General features: G+C 53.7%; 1 protein-coding gene across 5 annotated transcripts in view; it reads left to right on the forward strand.

Moving 5' to 3' along the window:
* The window catches only part of LRP5 (LDL receptor related protein 5), a 124,510-nt gene that overhangs the window by 33,246 nt on the left and 71,237 nt on the right, over positions 1-20,027 (forward strand). For all 5 annotated transcript variants that reach the window (XM_024987583.2, XM_024987586.2, XM_024987588.2 and 2 more), the window contains exons 2-4: positions 3,051-3,447; positions 11,752-11,949; positions 19,189-19,385. In XM_024987583.2, coding sequence (XP_024843351.1) covers positions 3,051-3,447; positions 11,752-11,949; positions 19,189-19,385 — 792 coding nt within the window. The remainder of the gene's footprint in view (positions 1-3,050; positions 3,448-11,751; positions 11,950-19,188; positions 19,386-20,027) is intronic.

A 20,027-nucleotide genomic window follows, 5' to 3' on the forward strand; every position in this document is an offset into this window, starting at 1 on the left:
CCCCCTCACAGAGACCCCCATCGCTGTGAGTTCCCCAGCTGACCCGGAGAGTGAGTCAGTGAGTGAGTGAGTGAAAGTTGTTCAGTCATGTCTGATTCTTTGCGACCCCATGGACTGACTACAGAGTCCATGGGGTTCTCCAGGCCAGAATACTGGAGTGGGTAGCCTTTCCCTTCTCCAGGGCATCTTTCCAACCCAGGGATCGAACCCAGGTCTCCTGCACTGCAGGTGGATTCTTTACCAGCTGAGCCACAAGGGAAGCAGACTTAGGAATTGAGTGTGTGGTGGTCTCCAACCATCTTTGAGGCAGGAGCTGGTCCTCCTGGAAAGAGCCTGCTGGCCCCTGGCCCTCCGAAGTGGCTCCCCGCCCCAGTCTCCGTTTGGGAAGGCACGGAAAATTGAACGCCCACCCCCCCCACCCCCTGACATCATCTGCGGCCTTTCAAAGGTGCACCTGAGCAGCCCAGCATGTAAATGGTGGTGAAAATGTGGTTTTTCCAGTTTGGGGAGAAACAGCAGAGCAACTAGGATTCTCTGTTCCCTGGGGCGGCTTCCTTCCCATCTCTCCCCAGCTCCGGCTCCCAGTCCCCCTCTGGGACTTTTGCCTCGGGTAACGCTTTACTTACTGGATTTCTGGCCGACAGTTGGGGCTGGTGACATGCCTCCTGGGTCTTTCCCTCCAAAGAGCTTCCCCTCGGGGCTGGAAAATCTCCTGTCTGAGACTCCCCGTGTGTGGGCCGTCCACCCCTTGATGCGGATGTCAGGTGAGTTTCGTCCCTTATCTGTGGTCACCAATGTCCACTTGAATACCTGTGGCATCGGGGAGCTTACCTTCTTCTGAGATAGTCCCTCGCATTGTCGCCCGGAGAGGCTAATTTGTCTATTTTTAGTGTTCAGAGCTTCCCAGGTGGCTCTAGTGGTAAAGAACCCACCTGCCAATGCAGGAGACATGAGACACGGGTTTGATTCCTAGGTCGGGAAGATCCCCTGGAGGAGGGCATGGCAACCCACTCCAGTATTCTTGCCTGGAGAATCCCATGGACGGAGGAGCCTGGAGGGCTACAGTCCATGGAGTCACAAAGAGTCAGACGTGACTGAAGTGACTTAACATGCGTGCGTGTATGCATTTTTAGTGTTCATTTGTTTGGCTGTGCTGTGTCTTAGTTGAGGCATGCAGAATCTTTAGTTGTGGCACGTAGGATCTAGTTCCCTGACCAGGGATCGAACCCTGGCCCTCTGCACTGGGAGTGTGGAGTCTTAGCCACTGGACCACCAGAGAAGTCCTCAGACTTGCTAATTTAGAGAAGGAAGTGAAGACTGCATCCTCGGGCTGGGGCTGGGTTCACCCTGTTGGGGGGAGGCCATGAGGCCTTGGTGTGCGTACCTGTGTGTGTGTCTGTCCCTGGGGAGAGGATCAGCTTATCGGGGAGCTTTGTGACCCCCAGGAGGTTAGGAACCACCCGGCAGGTCCTATCTTGGCCGGATGAGAGGGGATGAGCGGGACACCTTGCCGCGAGGAATCTCGGGAACCTGGGCACATCCAGCAATGCTGGCAGGGTGGGATTACCAGTCACCTGCGCTCCAGTGGCCGGGACGACCCTGGTGACGATGAATGGGCAGGTGCCCTGGGGGTCCTGTTGCCCTGAGTGTGCTGTGGGGGGTTGGTTGGCATTGGCTTTGCTGCCTCCCCGCATAGGCCTCCAGATCTAACCTCGAAGGCCCACTTCTGCTTCTGGCCTTCACGATTCTTCCTCCTCTGAAGGTCTGGACCTTCCCGGATCTGGGCTGTCACCCCCTCACTCACTGTCCTCCAACTGGCCGGTGTCTGACCCTTGGAGGGCACCTGACTGCCGGCCGGGCCTCCAGTGGTGGGTGTCACTGCCTCTCTGCTCCCCGGGCCTCCGGCTGATGGTGGGGTTCCGGACCCTTCTGGGCCGCCCATCCTTTTCCTTCTTCCCTCTCAGCGCAGAAGCGACCGACCATCTTCAAGCTGGGATGCTAGGGGGTAGGGGGAGGGAGGGTGAAACGCATTTATAGAGCAGCTGCCTGTGCCGGCCCTGGGCAGGGCAGGGGTGTTCTTCAGACGGGCAGGTGAGCCCTCCTGGAGTGCAGGGTCCACCGGGCCCCTTGGCATGCTGTAGCAGCTGGGAAAATGGTTAATTTCCATTTTTAATTAAAAAGACGTTTTTATTGAGGTACCTAACATTTTTGTAAACTAAATATATGCACTCAAGCAGCATACTTGAGTATGAGTGTTCCAGAGTGTGGCACCTCTGGTGTGCTGTTGAACTTCGTTCCTCTCGAAGCCTTAACTTCCCCTTCTGTAAAATGGGCCAGCTATCACCCACAGCCCAGGCCTCTGTACCGAGGGCTCAGGGCACTCAGAGAGGAGCCCACTCAGCCCCACGTGCTGTGTGTGGCCGGCAGAGAGCTGTCGGTCCGTGACGACCCACGTTCTTTATTATCTGTTCAGACCTGTTCGGAGCAGGGAGGGATGAGATTCGGGACAGATGTTCTCCGTGGACCATCTCCTCCTTGCAGGATGTCAGGATGCCTAGCTTGGATACAGCGGTAACATCGCATTGTTTGATTGTTGCCATGTGGCATAACGTGGCGACGGCAATGGTGGGAGTGGAAGAGCCTCGTGGGCGGTCCTGACCTGGAGCCCTCTGCGTGGCCTCTGTCCTGCAGGGGCGGGGGGGCACGATGTGAGCCGGTGTGCACCCTGGCAGTGTGGCCTTGTGGTGGCATCTGTGGGCAAGGTGATAGGCGTGGCAGGAAGGGCTGCTGGGGCCTGGCGGGCATAGGGGGCACACACGGCAGCCCTTGGTGATTTCAGTAACTACAGCTGCCTTGAAAGAGCCTCTGAACGAGTGCTGGGCCCACCCAGGTGGCTTCCCGGCAGTGGCCGGGGATGGAAGGCAGGAGCTGCGAGCCTTGGGCACAGGCCGGGTAGGGGCCCTGGGGTGGTCCAGGCACAGAGCCCTCCGTCCCGGGCTGTGCAGCCTGCAGCTCAGCCAGGATCCTCACGGTTTGCTTCTGTCCCACAGCCTCGCCGCTCCTCCTGTTTGCCAACCGCCGGGACGTGCGGCTGGTGGATGCCGGCGGAGTCAAGGTAGAGTCCACCATCGTGGTCAGCGGCCTGGAGGACGCGGCCGCCGTGGATTTCCAGTTTTCCAAGGGAGCCGTGTACTGGACAGACGTGAGCGAGGAGGCCATCAAGCAGACCTACCTGAACCAGACGGGCGCCGCCGTGCAGAACGTGGTCATCTCCGGCCTGGTGTCGCCCGACGGCCTGGCCTGCGACTGGGTCGGCAAGAAGCTGTACTGGACGGACTCGGAGACCAACCGCATTGAGGTGGCCAACCTCAATGGGACGTCCCGGAAGGTCCTCTTCTGGCAAGATCTTGACCAGCCGCGGGCCATCGCCTTGGACCCCGCACACGGGTAAATCCAGCACCTCACCTCCCTGGGCGGGGGCGGGGCAACGGTGGTGGTTGTCCAGTCGCTCAGTCATGTCTGGCTCTTTGTGACCCCGTGGACGGCAGCACGCCAGGCCTCCCTGACCATCACCATCTCCCAGAGCTTGCTCAGGCTCATGTCCATCGAGTCGGTGATGCCATCCAACCATCTCATCCTCTGCTGCCCCCTTCTCCTCCTGCCCTCAGTCTTTCCCAGCATCAGTTTCTTTTCCTGATGGTGGGGTGGGTGGGGCCATGATTTCCCTCTTGAATTTACTTGAGACCAAGTACCTTTTTCAGAGGAAACCCGCAGTCTTAAAATGAGTCCACCCTGCAGAATTTGTTGAAACACCCTGGAATGTGTTTCTTTTCTAAACTCGCTGCAACTGATGTGATTGGCCGTGGATCTGAGTTGTTAAACATCTCGGTGTGTGTGTGAGTGGGTGCGCGTGTGAGTGGGTGTGTGGGTGTGTGTGTGTGAGCGGGTGCACGTGTGAGTGTTGGAAGAGGGTCTGGGCGCTCTGCCAGGCAGAGCCCACACCTTTCACCCTCTCTGTGACTGCATCAGCTGAACACGGTGGAAAAAGTGAAACTCCCCGTCCGGATGTGGAACTTGCGGAATTGTTGCTCTGGTGTCTTCTGGAAGCCCTCTGCTCCCGCCAGCTTCGTGGTCTGGCTGAGCTCACGTGATCCGCAGAAGCTCAGGGCCCAGCCCCAGTTCCAGGTGGGGTGTTGTGAGTGGCGGGAAAACTAAGGACGTACGCAGAGTTGAAGGCTGGGATGGAGGGGAGATGGCAAGCTGCCCTCCAGGCCATGCTCGTGGCCGGCTTTCCTAGCGGGAGCTCTTGGCTCAGTCACCCGCGCGCGGCCCTCTTCCCTGTCTTCCCACCGCCTGGGAAGGACACACCCTTAGCTGGGCGGCATCAAGCCTGGTGCCCGCCCACTGGCCACGCCCAGCGCACGGCTGTGTCCGCCCGCTCCTCTGCTGTGCGCTCATCAGAAACGGCTGTCGGGCATCTTTTGAACAGAAACGCAGTAGGACCCTGGTTTCTGGTCCTGATGCCCTCCGCTGCCCTAGGGGTGGTGCTCGCTGCCCTGCCTGCAGCCAGGGTGGGAGGGACCTCTCAGCCCACCTGGGACGGGTGGAATGAGGGCTGAGGGCGGGTGCCTGGGTAGCTCCGGGAGCACGCTGGGTGAGGGGGGGCACTTGAGTGGCCGAGTAAAGTTCCTTCCATGGGCTTCTCCGCATGTTGACTGAGAAGGCACATTCGGCTGTCTCTTGATACCAGGAACGCGTGGTGCCTCTGGAGCTGCTGGGTTGTGTAAAAGCTGAGTGTGTGTGTGTGTGTGTGCATGCACTGCTGGAAAGTGTGGGCTGGAGGGTGTGAGCATGTGTGTTTGTGCCTATTTGGGTGCACCTCTGAGTGCACCTGTGAGCACACGTGTGTCTGTGTCAGTGTGTACACACATTGGGGTGGCTGCGTCAGATTTATTGTCCTGGTAGCTGACTGGCCGAGGTCAGGGGGACAAGCCCGGTGTCCCTGCTCCCGAGGCTGCCCCAGCATCCTGGGTGGGGGGCATGCCAGGCGGTGACTTATCTTTAGGCCCCTCACCCTCCGAGGAGGGCTGAGCCGCTCCAGCCACCAGGGGGCCAGGCTCATCTTCCAGGAGGGTCTCTGCGTTGCCTGGGAAACAGCCCTTGCCTCAGGCCTCTCCCATCCTGCAGTGTGGCCGCAGGGGTCACAGAGGGTCATTGACTGTCTTCTGGGTCATCGTGGCTGGGGTGGCTGAGTCCCGCTGGCTAAGAGGGGGCTCCGTCAGCAGCGGGAGAGGCTGAGGGGAGCAGCCTCGAGGCCCTCACAGTGCCCTGGGGGGATGCCGAGAGGGTGGTATGCCACTGGGGAGGGGGCGGCAAGGCGCAGGCACAGGGAGGGGAGGTGGGGCCTTCCCGCTGTCGGTCAGGAGCCGGGGGCGTCTCTTGGTAGCAATTGAACAGAGACATGAAGAGATGAGGCCAGGAGACACCTGGGGGAAGGCTTTCTGGGCAGAGGGAGCAGCTGGTGTGAGGGTCCTGGGCCTGTGGCAAGGGTGGGTGTGGGGGTGGGCAGGACGGGCTTTGAGGGGAAGGGTCACTGGTTTGACTCATGCTTAAGGGGCTCTCTCTGGCTCTTGGAGCGAGGGGAAACTTTAGGGTGGGAGCTGGGAACTACATTAGCAGCTGTTACTGTGCTCCTGGCAAGAGAAGGCAGATAGGACTGGACCAGTGGGTGGGGGGGTGAATGGATTAGAGGTAGTGGGCTTGAGTAGTGGGGGGTCTGTTTTGAAGCTGGAACCATCTGGATTTAGACAAGAAGGGAGGACGGTGCAGGGCTGCCCTGTGCCTTGGCATCCCCATCTGTACAGGGTTGTGACCCTGCCCCACGTCATGGACACCAAGAATGGTTGTGGCGTCAACAAAAGGTCACTGTTGTTATGTTGAAAATGCCCCTCCCACCCTCCTGAAATGTAGTCTTCACATCTGTGCACAGACTTCTCTTTTTTCTCTTCCTTGCAGCCTTTTGCCATCTTGGTTGGGAGGTGTTTGGTGCTTGTTTGGAAGGTGCTCAGTTGGGAGGTGTCTGGTGTGGTTGGAAAGTGCTCAATTGGGAGGTGCTTAGTGCTTAGTTGGGAGGTGCTGGTGCTTATTTGGGAAGTGCTCAGTTGGGAGGTGCTTGGTGCTTGGTTGAGAAGTGCTTGTTGCTCAGTTGGGAGGTATCTGGTGTGGTTGGAAGGTTCTCAATTGGGAGGTGCTAGTGCTTGGTTGGGAAGTACTCAGGAGGTACTTGGTGCTTGGTTGGGTGATGCTTGGTGCTGTTGGAGGTGCTTGGTGGTTAGTTGGGAGGTACTGGGTGCTTGTTTTGGATATGCTTGGTACTCAGTTGAGAGGTATTGGTGCTTGGTTAGGAGGTGCTTGGTATTTGAGAAGTGCTTTGTGCTTCATGCTCACACCCATGCTGGCATTTCCTGTAGCATCCACAGGAGTTGGTCCATCTCTGGCTCTGGCTTGTCTTAATTGAAACCTTTTCTGATCTTGCCTTTGAATTCTCTCCTCAGGTCCTGCTGGGATCACACCCCTGCCCCTGGGGGCAGAGTTGACTTTGGTGTTGACACCTTGGGCAGGATTTCTGAGGCCCCAGTCTCTCCCCCTAAGCTCCTCCTTCCCTGGTAATGTGTCTGATGCGTGATGCAGCGAAAATGATGCTGCAAAGTGTCACCCTCAGCAGGGTGAGAACCCTGCACTGTGATCCTAGGCTGGCTGTCTAGGGTGTGGTTAAGGTCATGAGTGCCTTCTTTGTCTTCTTAAGCACCGCTGCCCAGCAGGGGAGGACTCTAGGCTGGTGCGGAGGGACCACGGGCAGCACCCCAGCCTCGCTAAACACTGGCCTGGTGGTGGCCTTTGGTGTGAGCTTGAGCTGAGTCCTGGGACAGTGGGTTTCGTTCTCCGCCCCGGCCACAGACGTGAGGCTGCAGGGGGGCATCACCACCAACCGCCCCAGCCCCGTGGGAGGCTCTCCCGTCTCCCTGTGTCTTCTTGTGATGTCCTCTTCCTGCCTCACAGCTGGGCTCCCTCCTCTGCTGAAGGGATACTGCCCCAGATGTCATTAGGAGGGTCCTCGGTTCTAACGTCCACCCAGGGTGCATGTGACCAAGAGCCCCACAGGCAGAAGGGCCCGCAGACCCCGGGGATTGGACTTGGGCCATTTCAGCATGGCAAGAACAGGCCCAGGCCAGGCGCCTCTGCTGCCAGCATCAGGTGCCCCTGTGGGGGGCAGAGCGGCCCCTCTGGCCCCGAGGCTCTGGGGCTGGGAGGACATCAACCCCGCACGGGGACGGGCGATGGGGCGCATGCCTGTACCAGCCCACGAGGGGCTGCGGTGGCTCCTGGGTCTCCAGCTGCAGCCAGGCTGAAACCCAACCCCCTCTTTAAAATGCAAAATAGCCCTTCCCTAAAATAAGACCCAACCACAACCGCACCAGCCGCTGCCCTCTGCGCAGTGCTCTGCCTCGGAAGTCGCTGCTCCTCCGTGGAGCTTGGCGGGGCCTCTGGCAGTGTCCAGGCCCTGCACGAGCACGTCCGCACCGGCCGGGCTCTGGGAGCGGGGTGGCCCGCGAGTTCCCCATTTAAGGAAACCAGCCGGCCTCTGTTATGAAACCCGGGGGAAGGAATTTGAATTATGCTCCTCGCGGAGGTCCTGAGCCTGCACTTTTTCCGGCCTTTCCCGCTGGCCTCCGAGGAGCCTTTGGGGAGGGCACGAGTACAGGGCTCCAAGATTTATTCTCCTGATACCTTCTGGGCAGCTGGGGGGCCGGAGGCTGGGCTTGTTCCAGGCTGCTGGGGGTGGGAAACACGCAGGGAGGGAAACATGCCTGCACCAGGCCTGCGGGAGCCTTTGCAGCTGGCCGAGGGCACCTGTGAGCCTCAGGGGCCGCGAGAGGTTGACCACCGCCCAAGGCTGGCAGAGGGGCATGTGTCCCAAAGTGGACAGGCCTTGGCCCCAACGAGAAAACCACACTGTGCTCCTGGAGCCGGTGAGCGGCGCAACACACCTTTTCAGAGCCTCAGTTTTCTCATTTGTCCCGCTGGAATAGTAATTCCCGCTCTCCCTGCATTTTGAATTGTGGCCGAGAAGACTCTTGAGAGTCCCTTTGGACTACGAGGAGATCAAACCAGTCCATCCTAAAGGAAATCAACCCTGAATATTCATTGGAAGGACTGATGCTGAAGCTGAAGCTCTGATACTTTGACCACCTGATGTGAAGAGGCGACTCTTTTGGAAACGACCCTGCCCTGTTGCTGAGAAAGACTGAGGGCAGGAGGCAGAGGGGCGACAGAAGATGAGATGATTGGATGGCATCACTGACTCGGTGGACAGGAGTTTGACAAACTCAGGGAGATGGTGAAGGACCGGGAAGCCCGGCGTGCTGCAGTCATGGGGTCGCAAAGAGTCAGACACGACTGAGCGACTGAACAACAACTGCCCTGCTTCTCACTAAATGCAAAGGAGCGTGCATAAGAGGCTTTTTGGAGAGGCGCTCTGAGTTCTCTGTCCCCACGGGGCTGGAGAACTGGGGAGCTTGCGGCAGCAGCGGGGTACGGCAGGCCCCTCGCTGCACGTGAAGCCCCTGCAAGCTCGTTCTCATCATCTGTCACAGCCCGGCAGCACCAGCTCTGACATGGCGCCGCACCCAAGGTCGCTTGACCTCACAGATGGGGGTGGTCCTCGGAGCTCCGTCTCGGGGGGAATGGCAGCCACGTGCATGTCGTTTTCTCTCTCTCACTGGACAGAGACCCCCAAAGGGCGAGTCTGGACCTGTTCTCCCCCACGCCCCTGCCGGCTTGGCTGGTCCCTGGTGGACGGCAGCACGGGGTTTGTGGTGAGGTTTTACCCCTGACGATGTGGAGGTGAGAGCTGGGGGGTGGGGGAAGAGCTTGATTGGTAATAGAAGCAGCTGAAAGGGAAGCCCATGGTCCACGGAACTAGGATGCCCGTGAAGTCACCTGTTTTCACTCCTGGGGTCCCACAGCCCCTCCAGGCCCCGTCTGGGCTTGAGCTCCCTCCCTGGCTGGCCACTCCCCCCACAACAGGACAGGTGGCTCCTAGGAGACCCCTTCCAGGCTGATGCCCGTTTGCCCAGCGTAAACCAATCATTTGTCTCTAAAGCAGCCACTAAGGCTGAGGGTGATGGGGTTTGCTGATTGCTCAAGACTTTTCTGTGTTGCCCCAGAAGTGGGTGTGGGAGCAACCACACCAGCTGGAGAGTCTCATGGGCCTCAAGTGGGAGGGGGCCTTTTGAGGGGAATCCAGGCCCTGTCCCCTCACTGTGGAGAGACGCTGATGGACAGAGAACGGGCCTGCCCCTTTGAGGCCTGTGACTCCCCCAGAGCCGAAGGGGCCAGGAACCCAGGAGATGCGGGCCCTCCAGGCCGGCGTGGGTCCCCTGTGCTCTCCACTGAAGGGCCGCATGGAGCGGGCACCCTGCTAGGACAGCTGGGCCCTGTGGGGTTTGAACCCGTCACCTGAAATGCATGCATATCTTCTCCACTCTCATGGTGGGACATCAAATAAGGAAGCCTCTGCAGAGGCGGTGGGTTCTGGCTGGAGACCCTGCGATCGTGGTTAAGCAGAGCAGAATCACCCATAGCCCACCTTGGAATAACTGAGATGTTTATAATTTATTTATTTTGGCCACACCAAAATAAATAGGGCACGTGCGATCTTAGCCCCCTGCGATGGAAGTGCAGAGTCTTAACCACTGGACCGCCTGGGAAGTCCCAACAGACTTTATTTTTTTTAAAGCAGTTTTAGGTTTACAGAAAAAATGGGGGGAGGAGTGTACAGAGAGTTCCCACGTATCCATGACCATTTAATGCGTTTTGACAGAGATTTAATGTCACATATCCACCATTGTATTATCCTGTGGTGGTGAGTGGTTTAGTCCATCGCTAATTTCCTGTCCAGCTCTTGGGACTCCATATACTGTAGCCCGCCAGGCTCCTCTGTCCTGGAAAATAGAATTTTCCAGGCAAGAACACTGGAGTGGGTTGTCATTTCCTTCTCCAGGGGAGCTTCCCAACCCAGGGATGGAACTCAGGTCTCCTGCATTACAGGTAGATTCTTTACTGACTGAGCCACCAGGGAAAGTCCCGTATTATCCTGTAGAATCATTTTACTATCCTCTGCGTTCCACTCATTCATCCTTCCCAAGCCCCCAGCAGCCCCTGATCTTTTTACTGTCTCCACCAGAGTATGCAGCCATTTCACACTGGCCTCTTTCACACTAATATGCATTTCGTGTTGTTCCGTGCCTTTTCACGGCTTAATAGCTCATTTCTCTTTAGCACACAGTAGTATTCCATTATATATGTTTTAGCTGCCTTTTAGAAGTTACTTTACAGCATTTTTATAGGAGGAAAAAATCAGAAGCAACTGCAAATGTTCAGTGTGGAATCACTTAAATAACTTATGGAGCCTGGCGGGTTATAGTCCAGTCAGTTCGGTTCAGTCACTCAGTTGTGTCCGGCTCTTTGCGACCCCATGGACTGTAGCATGCCAGGCCTCCCTGTCCATCATCAACTCCTGGAGTTTACTCAAACTCATGTCCATTGAGTCGGCGATGCCATCCAACCATCTCATCATCTGTCGTTCCCTTCTCCCTTGCCTTCTGTCTTTCCCAGCATCAGGGTCTTTTCAAATGAGTCAGTTCTTCCCATCAGGTGGCCAAAGTATTGGAGCTTCAGCTTCAGCATCAGTCCTTCCAATGAATATTCAGGACTGATTTCCTTTAGGATGAACTGGTTGAATCTCCTTGCAATCTAAGGGACCCTCAAGAGTCTTCAGCACCACAGTTTAAAAGCATCAATTCTTCTGTGCTCAGCTTTCTTTGTAGTCCAACTCTCACATCCATACATGACTACTGGAAAAACCAAAGCTGTGACTAGACTGACCTTTGTTGGCAAAGTAATGTCTCTGCTTTTTAATATACTGTCTAGGTTGGTCATAGCTTTCCTTCCAAGGAGTAAGCGTCTTTTAATTTCATGGCTGCAATCACCATCTGCAGTGATTTTGGAGCCCCAAAAAATAAAGTCTGTCACTGTTTCCATTGTTTCCCCATCTATTTACCATAAAGTGATGGGAGCAGATGCCATGATCTTAGTTTTCTGAATGTTGAGTTTTAAGCCAACTTTTTCAGTCTCCTCTTTCACTTTCATCAAGAGGCTCTTTCGTTTTTCTTCGCTTTCTGTTATAAGTATGGTGTCATCTGTATATCTGAGGTTATTGATATTTCTCCCAGCAATCTTGATTATCCGCCACAGGGTTGCAAAAGAGTCAGATATGACTTAGCGACCAAACAACAACAAAATTCCCATTAAAAGAACAAGAAAGATTCCTATTAGTAAGAAGAAGAGAATACTCAGAAGACATTGCTAAATGAGAACAAGTGGAAACAAGGATATTTAATTATCCAACTTCGATTAATAAATAATATATTAGTGGGGATTCCACACTTCCATTGCCAAAAGTGTGGGTTCAACCCCTGGTTGGGGAACTAAGAACCCACAAGCTTCCTGGACAAAAAAAAATATACGTATCACTAACTGCTTAGAAAGCAATTCGGAAGTAGTAATACCCCACGGCCTAAACACTGGATGAGATTTCCGGGCAGATTCATTGTCTCTGTTTCGTATGCTTGCATTCATGTAGACAGGAAACAAAAATCAAACAAAAGCAAGTGTTTCTGTCCTCGTTAGGTACATGTACTGGACAGACTGGGGAGAGACACCGCGGATCGAGCGCGCAGGGATGGATGGCAGCACCCGGAAGATCATCGTGGACTCGGACATTTACTGGCCCAACGGGCTGACCATCGACCTGGAGGAGCAGAAGCTGTACTGGGCCGACGCCAAGCTCAGCTTCATCCACCGCGCCAACCTGGACGGCTCCTTCCGGTAAGTCCCGGCTCTGGGCCCTCCCCTTACGCTCCGGCTGGCCAGTCCCCGCTGGGCGTTGGTTGATCCTTCTCTACTCAGGCCCACGGTCTTGCACCTGAAACCCTGGGGGCCTCAGGCATGCAGGCCTCCTCGGGACAGAGATCAGTAGTGGCGCTCACGCCGTATCTGACATCCCACCTGAGCAGGGTCTGGGGAGGCACCTGTATCTATGCTATGGCAAAATGTAGACGGTTCATTCTAAGTGGGATGGAAAAAGCTATAAAGAGCCCCTGTCCCCATCCAGGTTTTGCCACCAAAGCACCAAAGCGCTTTCAAATTTCTGAGTTTTTTGGGTCTCAGTATTGGAGATAAGCAATTGTGGACTCAGGCCCAGGAGTTGATGGGGTTGTAACGACTTCTCTGCACACCTTCCTCCCCCCAGCACTGAGCTTCTGGAGGCAGAAGCGTGGCCAGAATTGTGTTCACTGCATTCCTGTCTGGCTAGAGGGCCTTACGCATAGTAGGTGCTCAATAAAATAGGCTGAATGAATGAAAAGGGTGTTGTCTTTGTTGGTAATTGCTGTTAGGGCTTGCTGGTCAGCTGGTCAGCTTAACAGCTTACCTGCTTCTTGACATTTTACATGTAGGAAACCTCCAGCCCTGCCCCGTCCGCCCGCCTACCCGCCCGCCCTGACCAGTCAAGGGTGGTTTATTCACTGACTTCCTGCCTGCTGGCTCTGTGCCAGGTCTTGGGGCCTCTCCCGCTTGAACAGACCCTGAACCTGCACTGGCGGGCTCCTGGGCCAGGCGGGCAGGGTGTGGGCACTCAGGATTCTGATGACACTGCATGGGGAGGATGCAGCGGCCAGACCTCGGCAGACACAGGCAGACACCAGCTGGAGCAGACGTGAAGAGGTGGCAGCCTTGCCACATTTCATCCAGGCCGTGTGCCGTGGTCATCTGCTCCTGTGTAACAAAATGCCCCAGATGCTGGCGGCCTGAGACAGCGAACAGACTTCTGCGGGCGTCTGAATGTAGGAGGGGTTTAGCTGGGGGGTTCTGGCTCTGAGTGTATTCCGAGGTTATAGCCAAGCTCCCGGCTGGAGCTTCAGTCACTGAAGGCGGGACTGTGGCTGGAAGACCCACCTCTAAGGTCACTCTCTTGACTGTCGGCAGGAAGCCTCAGTGCCTCTCCGACTTCTTAGAGCTGAGCCGTGTGCCCCAGCTGATCTGAAACGTTTCCTCCCATTGTCCTTGGATCACAGCCTGGCCTGGGGAACCAAGGCCCTTGGAGAGCTGAGTGATCCGGGCAGTTGTGAAGGGTGAGCTTTAGAGTCGATAGAGGCTGCAGGTGGGAGTGCCCTGCTCAAGGGGTTGTGATGAGGGGCAGTGAGGGTCATGGTGGCATTTAAAATGTGGTGGTGGTGGTGGTAGTGATGTTAATGGAGCTGGATGATGTGATGATAGTGAAGGTGATGATGGTGTTGATGAAGGAGGTGATGGTGGTGGTGAAGACCTGATGGTGTGAGCATATGGTGGCAACGTGATGATGTGACGGCTGGCCCTTGTAGAACCTTGGTGTTTTCCTGGACATCGTCAGTTCATTTCACCCTCATACCAACCCTGTGAAGTGTTTGCCATCTGGTATGCCTGTGTTTGGTCATGTCTGACTCTGCGACCCCATGAACTGTCGCCCACCAGCCTCCTCTGTCCATGGGATTCTCCAGGCAAGAACACTGGAGTGGCTTGCCATTTCCTCCTCCAGGGGATCTTCCCAACCCAGGGTGCGAACTCATGTCTCTTGCGTCTCCTGCATTGGCAGGCAGGTTTTTTTTTTTTTTACTACTGGTGCTACTGGGCAGCCCTGTGTGTGCTGTTATGATCCCCTCTAATGATGGTGCACAGAGAGGGACGTGAACTCGCCCAAGGCTGCACAGCTAGTGAGAGCCAAGGCTGGGAGCGAGGCACTGTGACTCCAGGGCCCGCTTTCAGCCCCTCTTCTATGTACCTGATTTTTCTGGCTCTGCAGATGGTCAGTGCTCTTTATGGATGTGCCCAGGGTTGTTCAGGTGACACATGACCATCCTGGTAAAGAGGGTGAGCCCTGGAGCAGACAGACCTGCCAGGCCTCTTTCTTGGTCCTGACCGTGGCTGGGTTGCTTCACTCCTCTGAGCCTTGGGGCCTGGGATGGGCATTGGGGATTCTAATGGTGCTTCCTGGAGGTACTCACAGGGTCTGATTTTATTGTGCACGGTTTCTGGACACGGTTAGCCCTCAGTGAAGGCAGGTGTGCTTGGGATGTTCCCGGGAGGCAGAGGGGGCATGGGTGGAGTTGCATCCAGGGGCCCGGGGCATCCTGAAAGGAGCAGGGAGGGTGGGTGAAGTGAGCTGAGTCTGGCACTGGCTTCGTGGGGGGCCTCCAGCTGAGGCAGGGCTCAGGGAGGAGAAACAGCCCTGAGAAGTGACGGGCATCTGGCTTCTCAGTGACGTCATGGGAAGCAGTTTCATGTTCCCTGGGGTGTGAACACTGAATTAGCGTAGGATCCAGCAATTCTGCTCCTGGGCTTATGTTGCTGCTGAGTTGTGCCTGTGTGCTCAGTCCTGTCTGGCTCTTTGAGGCCCCATGGACTGTAGCCTGCCAGGCTCCTCTGTCCATGGGATGTCCCAGGCAAGAATACTGGAGCCAGTTGCTATTTTCTGCTCCAGGGGATCTTCCTGACCCAGGATTGAACCCACATCTCCTGTGTCTCCTGCATTGGCAGGCGCATTCTGTACCACTGAGCCACCTGGGAAGGCCTGCTAGGTTTATACCTGCAAAGAATTGAAAATCGGTATTGAAATACATGTGTGTACATGAATATCCACAGCAGGACCGTCCACAATAGCCGAAAGGTGGAGACAACTCAGATGCCCACCGACGGGTGAACGCCAGATGGATACATAGGGTGTGCCGCATCTGTGCAACGGAGTATTGCTCACACATAACAGGAGTGAACAGAGAGGCGACATGCCACGGATGGCCTTGAAAACATGCTGCTCCTGAAGGAGACTGGACACCAGAGGCCACATACTGTGTGACTCCATTTATTCGGAAAGCCCGGAGCAGGCCAGTCCTTAGGGACAGAAGGCAGACTGGTGTCAGCGGGCGCTGTGGGGGCAGGGGAGTTGAGGAGATGAGGATTAATTGCTTGGTGTGTTTGGGGTTTTCCTATGGGGATGGGAATGTTGGGGAAGTAGCTGGAGGTAGTGGTTGCCCAACATTGTGAATGTGCTACGTGGCCCTGAATTATTCACTTTGAAATGGTTAGTTTGTGTTATGTGAATTTCACCTCAAGACATTTTTTGTTTGTTTGTTCGGTTTGGGTTTTTATTGAGATATAATTGACATGTACAATTATGTTCATTTTGGGTGTATTACACTGTGATTTGTTACACATGTATGTTGCAAAATGATGACTGTAATAAGTTTAGTTGTTTAGTTAATATCTATCCTTATCACATAGTTACGTTTTTCTCCCCTTGTACATATGTATTGCAAAATGATGACCCTAATAAGTTTAGTTAATGATTATCCCTATCAGTCAGTTCAGTTCATTCACTCAGTCATGTCTGACTCTTTGTGACCCCATGGACTGCAGCACACCAGGCTTCCCTGTCCACCACCAACTCCTGGAGTTTACCCAAACCCATGTCCATTGAGTTGGGGATGCCATCCAATGATCTCATCCTCTGTTGTCCCCTTCTCCTCTGCCTTCAATCTTTCCCAGCATCACGGTCTTTTCAAATGAGCCAGCTCTTCTCATCAGGTGGCCAAAGTATTGGAGTTTCATTTTCAACATCAGTCCTTCCAGTGAACACCCAAAACTGATCTCCTTTAGGATGGACTGGTTGGATCTCCTTGCAGTCTAAGGGACTCTCAAGTGTCTTCTCCAACACCACAGTTCAAAAGCATCAATTCTTTGGCGCTCAGCTTTCTTTACAGTCCAGCTCTTACATCCATACATGACTACTGGAAAAACCATAGCCTTGACTAGACGGACCTTTGCTGGCAAAGTAATGTCTCTGCTTTTTAATATGCTGTCTAGGTTGGTCATAACTTTTCTTCCAAGGAGTAAGCGTCTTTTAATTTCATGGCTGCAGTCACCATCTGCAGTGATTTTGGAGCCCAAAAACATAAAGTCAGCCACTGTTTCCACTGTTTCCCGTCTATTTGCCATGAAGTGATGGGACTGGATGCTATGATCTTAGTTTTCTGAATGTTGAGCTTTAAGCCAACTTTTTCAGTCTCCTCTTTCACTTTCATCAAGAGGCTCTTTAGTTCTTCACTTTCTGCCATAAGGGTGGTGTCATTTGCATATCTGAGGTTATTGATATTTCTCCCAGCAATCTTGATTCCAGCTTGTGCTTCATCCAGCCCAGCATTTCTCATGATGTACTCTGCATATAAGTTAAATAAGCAGGGTGAAAATATACCTCCTTGACATATTCCTTTTCCTATTTGGAAGCAGTCTGTTGTTCCATGTCCAGTTCTATCCCTAGACATAGTTACAATTTTTTCCCTTGTGATGAGAACTTACAAGATCCGCTCTCTTGGCAACTTTTAAATACAATTCAATATTGTTAACTATACATTGTTATGTATTGTTAATGTATATGCTGTACGTTACACCCCCAGGACTGACTTACCTTAAATCTGGAAATATGGTGTGTTTTGATCTCTTCCAGCTATTTCACCCGCTGCCGCATCCCTGGTAACCGCTAGTCTGTTCTCTGTATCTACGAGTTTGGGCTTTTAATATTTTTTCTGGAGTTATAATTAGCATACAGTATTACTGTATTCATTTCAGGTATAAAAACATCGTGATTCAATTATGAAATGATCACAGCAAGAACAGTTAGCCATCCATCCCCAAGCAAACTCATTATGGTTTTATTGACCGTATTCTTTATGTGTGCATTACATAAATCCCCATGACTGATTTATCTTGTAGCTGGAAGTTTGTACCTCTGATCTCCTCCGTCTATTTCGTCGTTTCCCCATCCCCTCCCCTCTGGCAACCACCTGTTTGTTCTCTGTATCTCTGAGTCTGTTTCCCTTTTGTCTTCTGGAATTCACGTGTCAAGAAAATCATATGGTATTTGCTTTTCTCTCTCTGACCTTTTTTCAATTTGCATAATACTCTCCAGGTCCATTCGTGGTGCCGCAAATGACAAGATTTCATTATTTTTATGGCTGAATAGTATTCCGCTGGATTTTATTCACACGCACACACCATCTTTTCTTTATTCACTCAGTTCATCTGCTTATGGACACAGGTTACTTCCATACATTGGCCATTGTAATCACAGTTGCAATGAGCACAGGGATCCTTACATCTTTTCAAGTTTGTGTTTTCATTTTCTTAGGGAACTTATTCAGATATGGAATTGCTGGATTGTACGGTAGTTTTATTTTTAGTTTTTTGAGGAAGCTGCATACTGTTCTCCATACTGGCTGTACCAATTTACATCCCCGCCAACAATGCACAAGGGCTTCTCTTCTCTACCTGCCAACCTTGTTGTGTCTTATCTTTTTGGTGATAACTATTCTCTGCTTCCTCTTCTATTTTTTGGAATAATTGGAGAGGTATAGGTATTAACTCTTTAAATATTTGGTTGAATTCACCTATGAAACCATCTGGATCTGAACTTCTGTGTGGGGGGAGTTTATTGATCACTGACTCAATTTTGTTACTAGTTATTGGTCTATTCAGATTTTCTGTTTCTTCATGATTCACTCTTGGAAGATTGTATGCTTCTCGGAATTTATCCATTTCCTCTAGGTTGTCTGATTTGTTGGTATAGTGTTCTCTTATGAGGGCTTCCCTAGTGGCTCAGTGGTAAAGAATCTGCCGGCAATGCAGGATTTGATCCCTGGGTCGGGAAGATCCCCTGGAGAAGAAAACGGCAACCCACTCCAGTATTCTTGCCTGGGAAATCCCATGGACAGAGGAACTTGGCAGGCTACAGTCCATGGGATGGTAAAAGAGTCAGACATGGCTTAGTGACTGAACACATTCTCTAATGATCCTTTGTATTCAGTAAATTTTTTTTTAAAGTGACATCAAGAAAACAGGGAAGGGACTTCCGTGGCGATCCAGTGGTTAGGACTGTGCACTTCACTGCAGGGAGCTCGGGTTCGATCCCTGGCTGGGAAACAAAGATCCCACGTGCCGCGTGGCGCGGCCTAAAAAAAAACAGGGAAGAGGCGATCGGGTCAGATCCACCCTGAGCACGAGGGTGTGGTCTTCGGCCAGTGGCGCCTCTCGAGTATTACTCTCTCCTGGGCGCTGCACCGGGGGCTGAGCACGTGCCGGTGACCACCCACCCACAGCTCCTGCCTCCTACCCTACAGTGGGGCGAGAGTCCTCAAACCAGGTAATTGCATGCTACCAGCTGTGTAAATTACGATTCTATTACCGGCATCCATAATTTCACGAAAAAACAAGTTCTTGTTTGCTGGGTATTGTAAATACACAGAACTCTTCTTCCCTGTCCCTGTAGGTGCTTCGTCGCTAAGTTGTGTCTGACCTTTTGCTACCCCGTGGACTGTAGCCTGCAGGGCTCCTCGGTCCATGGGATTTCCCAGGCAAGAATATTGCAGTGGGCTGCCATTCCCTTCTCCAGGGGGTCTTTCTGAACCAGGGATCGAACCCACGTCTCCTGCGTCTGCTGCATTGGCAGGCGGATTCTTTATCACTGAGCCACCTGGGATGCCCTAATAGACAGAAGAGACTACCTTTTTTTTTATTTTCAGATTGATGCAAGTTTAATTTGCTTTGGTAAATAAATGATTGGTTTCAGAGGAAAGGGCACGTTACTTTTGTTCTGGTTGTATTCAGCTGTTAGGGCAGGACAGCTGTGCTTGTCATCCGTGTGTTGCCTCCAGATGTGGCTTCTGGCTTGCCACCTCTCTTCCGTGTTTCTTCCTTGTGGGGTATTTTGCCGGCATCCCCCACTCTAGAATCAGGTTGGATGGGGAGCAATTGTGTGTGCGAAGGCGCCCATGTCATTGTCAGGGGTGGTGGGGGGTTGGCTGGGTCTGGAAGGTGCAACCTGATGGAGGGTTCCTGGGGTGCTGGGGTCTCAGGCTGCTCCATCACCACTCCATGAGCCGGTGTGATGTCGATGGGTCAGCAGTGACGATGGAAGGCTTACAGGAAGGGGAACGCAGTGGGGACCACCCCCCGTGATGGCTTCTCCACCCGCCCCTGCAGGCAGAAGGTCGTGGAGGGCAGTCTGACGCACCCCTTTGCCCTGACGCTCTCTGGAGACACTCTGTACTGGACAGACTGGCAGACCCGCTCCATCCACGCCTGTAACAAGAGGACTGGAGACAAGAGGAAGGAGATCCTTAGCGCTCTCTACTCGCCCATGGATATTCAAGTGCTCAGCCCGGAGCGACAGCCTTATTGTAAGTCAGGGGCCAGGCCGGGGCTGAGCGCGGGAGGCTGGTGTCTTCGCGTGGGGAGGGGGCAGGCTGGGAGAGGTCCCTCTGCAGAGCTGGCATGGGGGCTGCTTTGGGCAGGGCTGTCCTCAGGGATGGAAGAAGGATTCCCAAGGAAGGTTGCCCTGTTTTTCAAGGCCCAGTGGAGATTACATACTTACTCATGGAAAATCTGCTCCAGGTCTGAGTTCTCAGCCTGGGCTCCCCATGGGGTCGTGGAGGGGTCTCTGATGGTGAAAAGCCCCTGTGACAGGCAGCCAGCAGGGCCAGGGACTTGGGTTCACCCACTCCCTCAAGGACCACCACCTGCTCTTACGGGGACCTCCACCAGGTCCCATGGGGACCACAGAGAGTGTGGGTGGATTTTGGCCTTGATGCTGTTGAAGGTCCCAACTTTGAATTTAAGTAGAGTCCCAGGGGTGGGGCTCTCTGGACTTGTCTTCTGGGGAGAGCTCCGTGGTCCTTAAATGCAAGCTAGGTTCAATCCTTGGGTTGGGAAGATTCCCGTGGAGAAGAGACTGGCAATCCACTCCACCATTCTTGCCTGGAGAAAGTCGGACACAACTGAGCGACTAACACTTTCAGCACTTCGCGTTTCATGGGTTCCCC

The sequence above is a fragment of the Bos taurus genome, chromosome 29, assembly GCF_002263795.3.
Source record: "Bos taurus isolate L1 Dominette 01449 registration number 42190680 breed Hereford chromosome 29, ARS-UCD2.0, whole genome shotgun sequence".
In the NCBI taxonomy this organism is placed as follows: Eukaryota; Metazoa; Chordata; class Mammalia; order Artiodactyla; family Bovidae; genus Bos; species Bos taurus.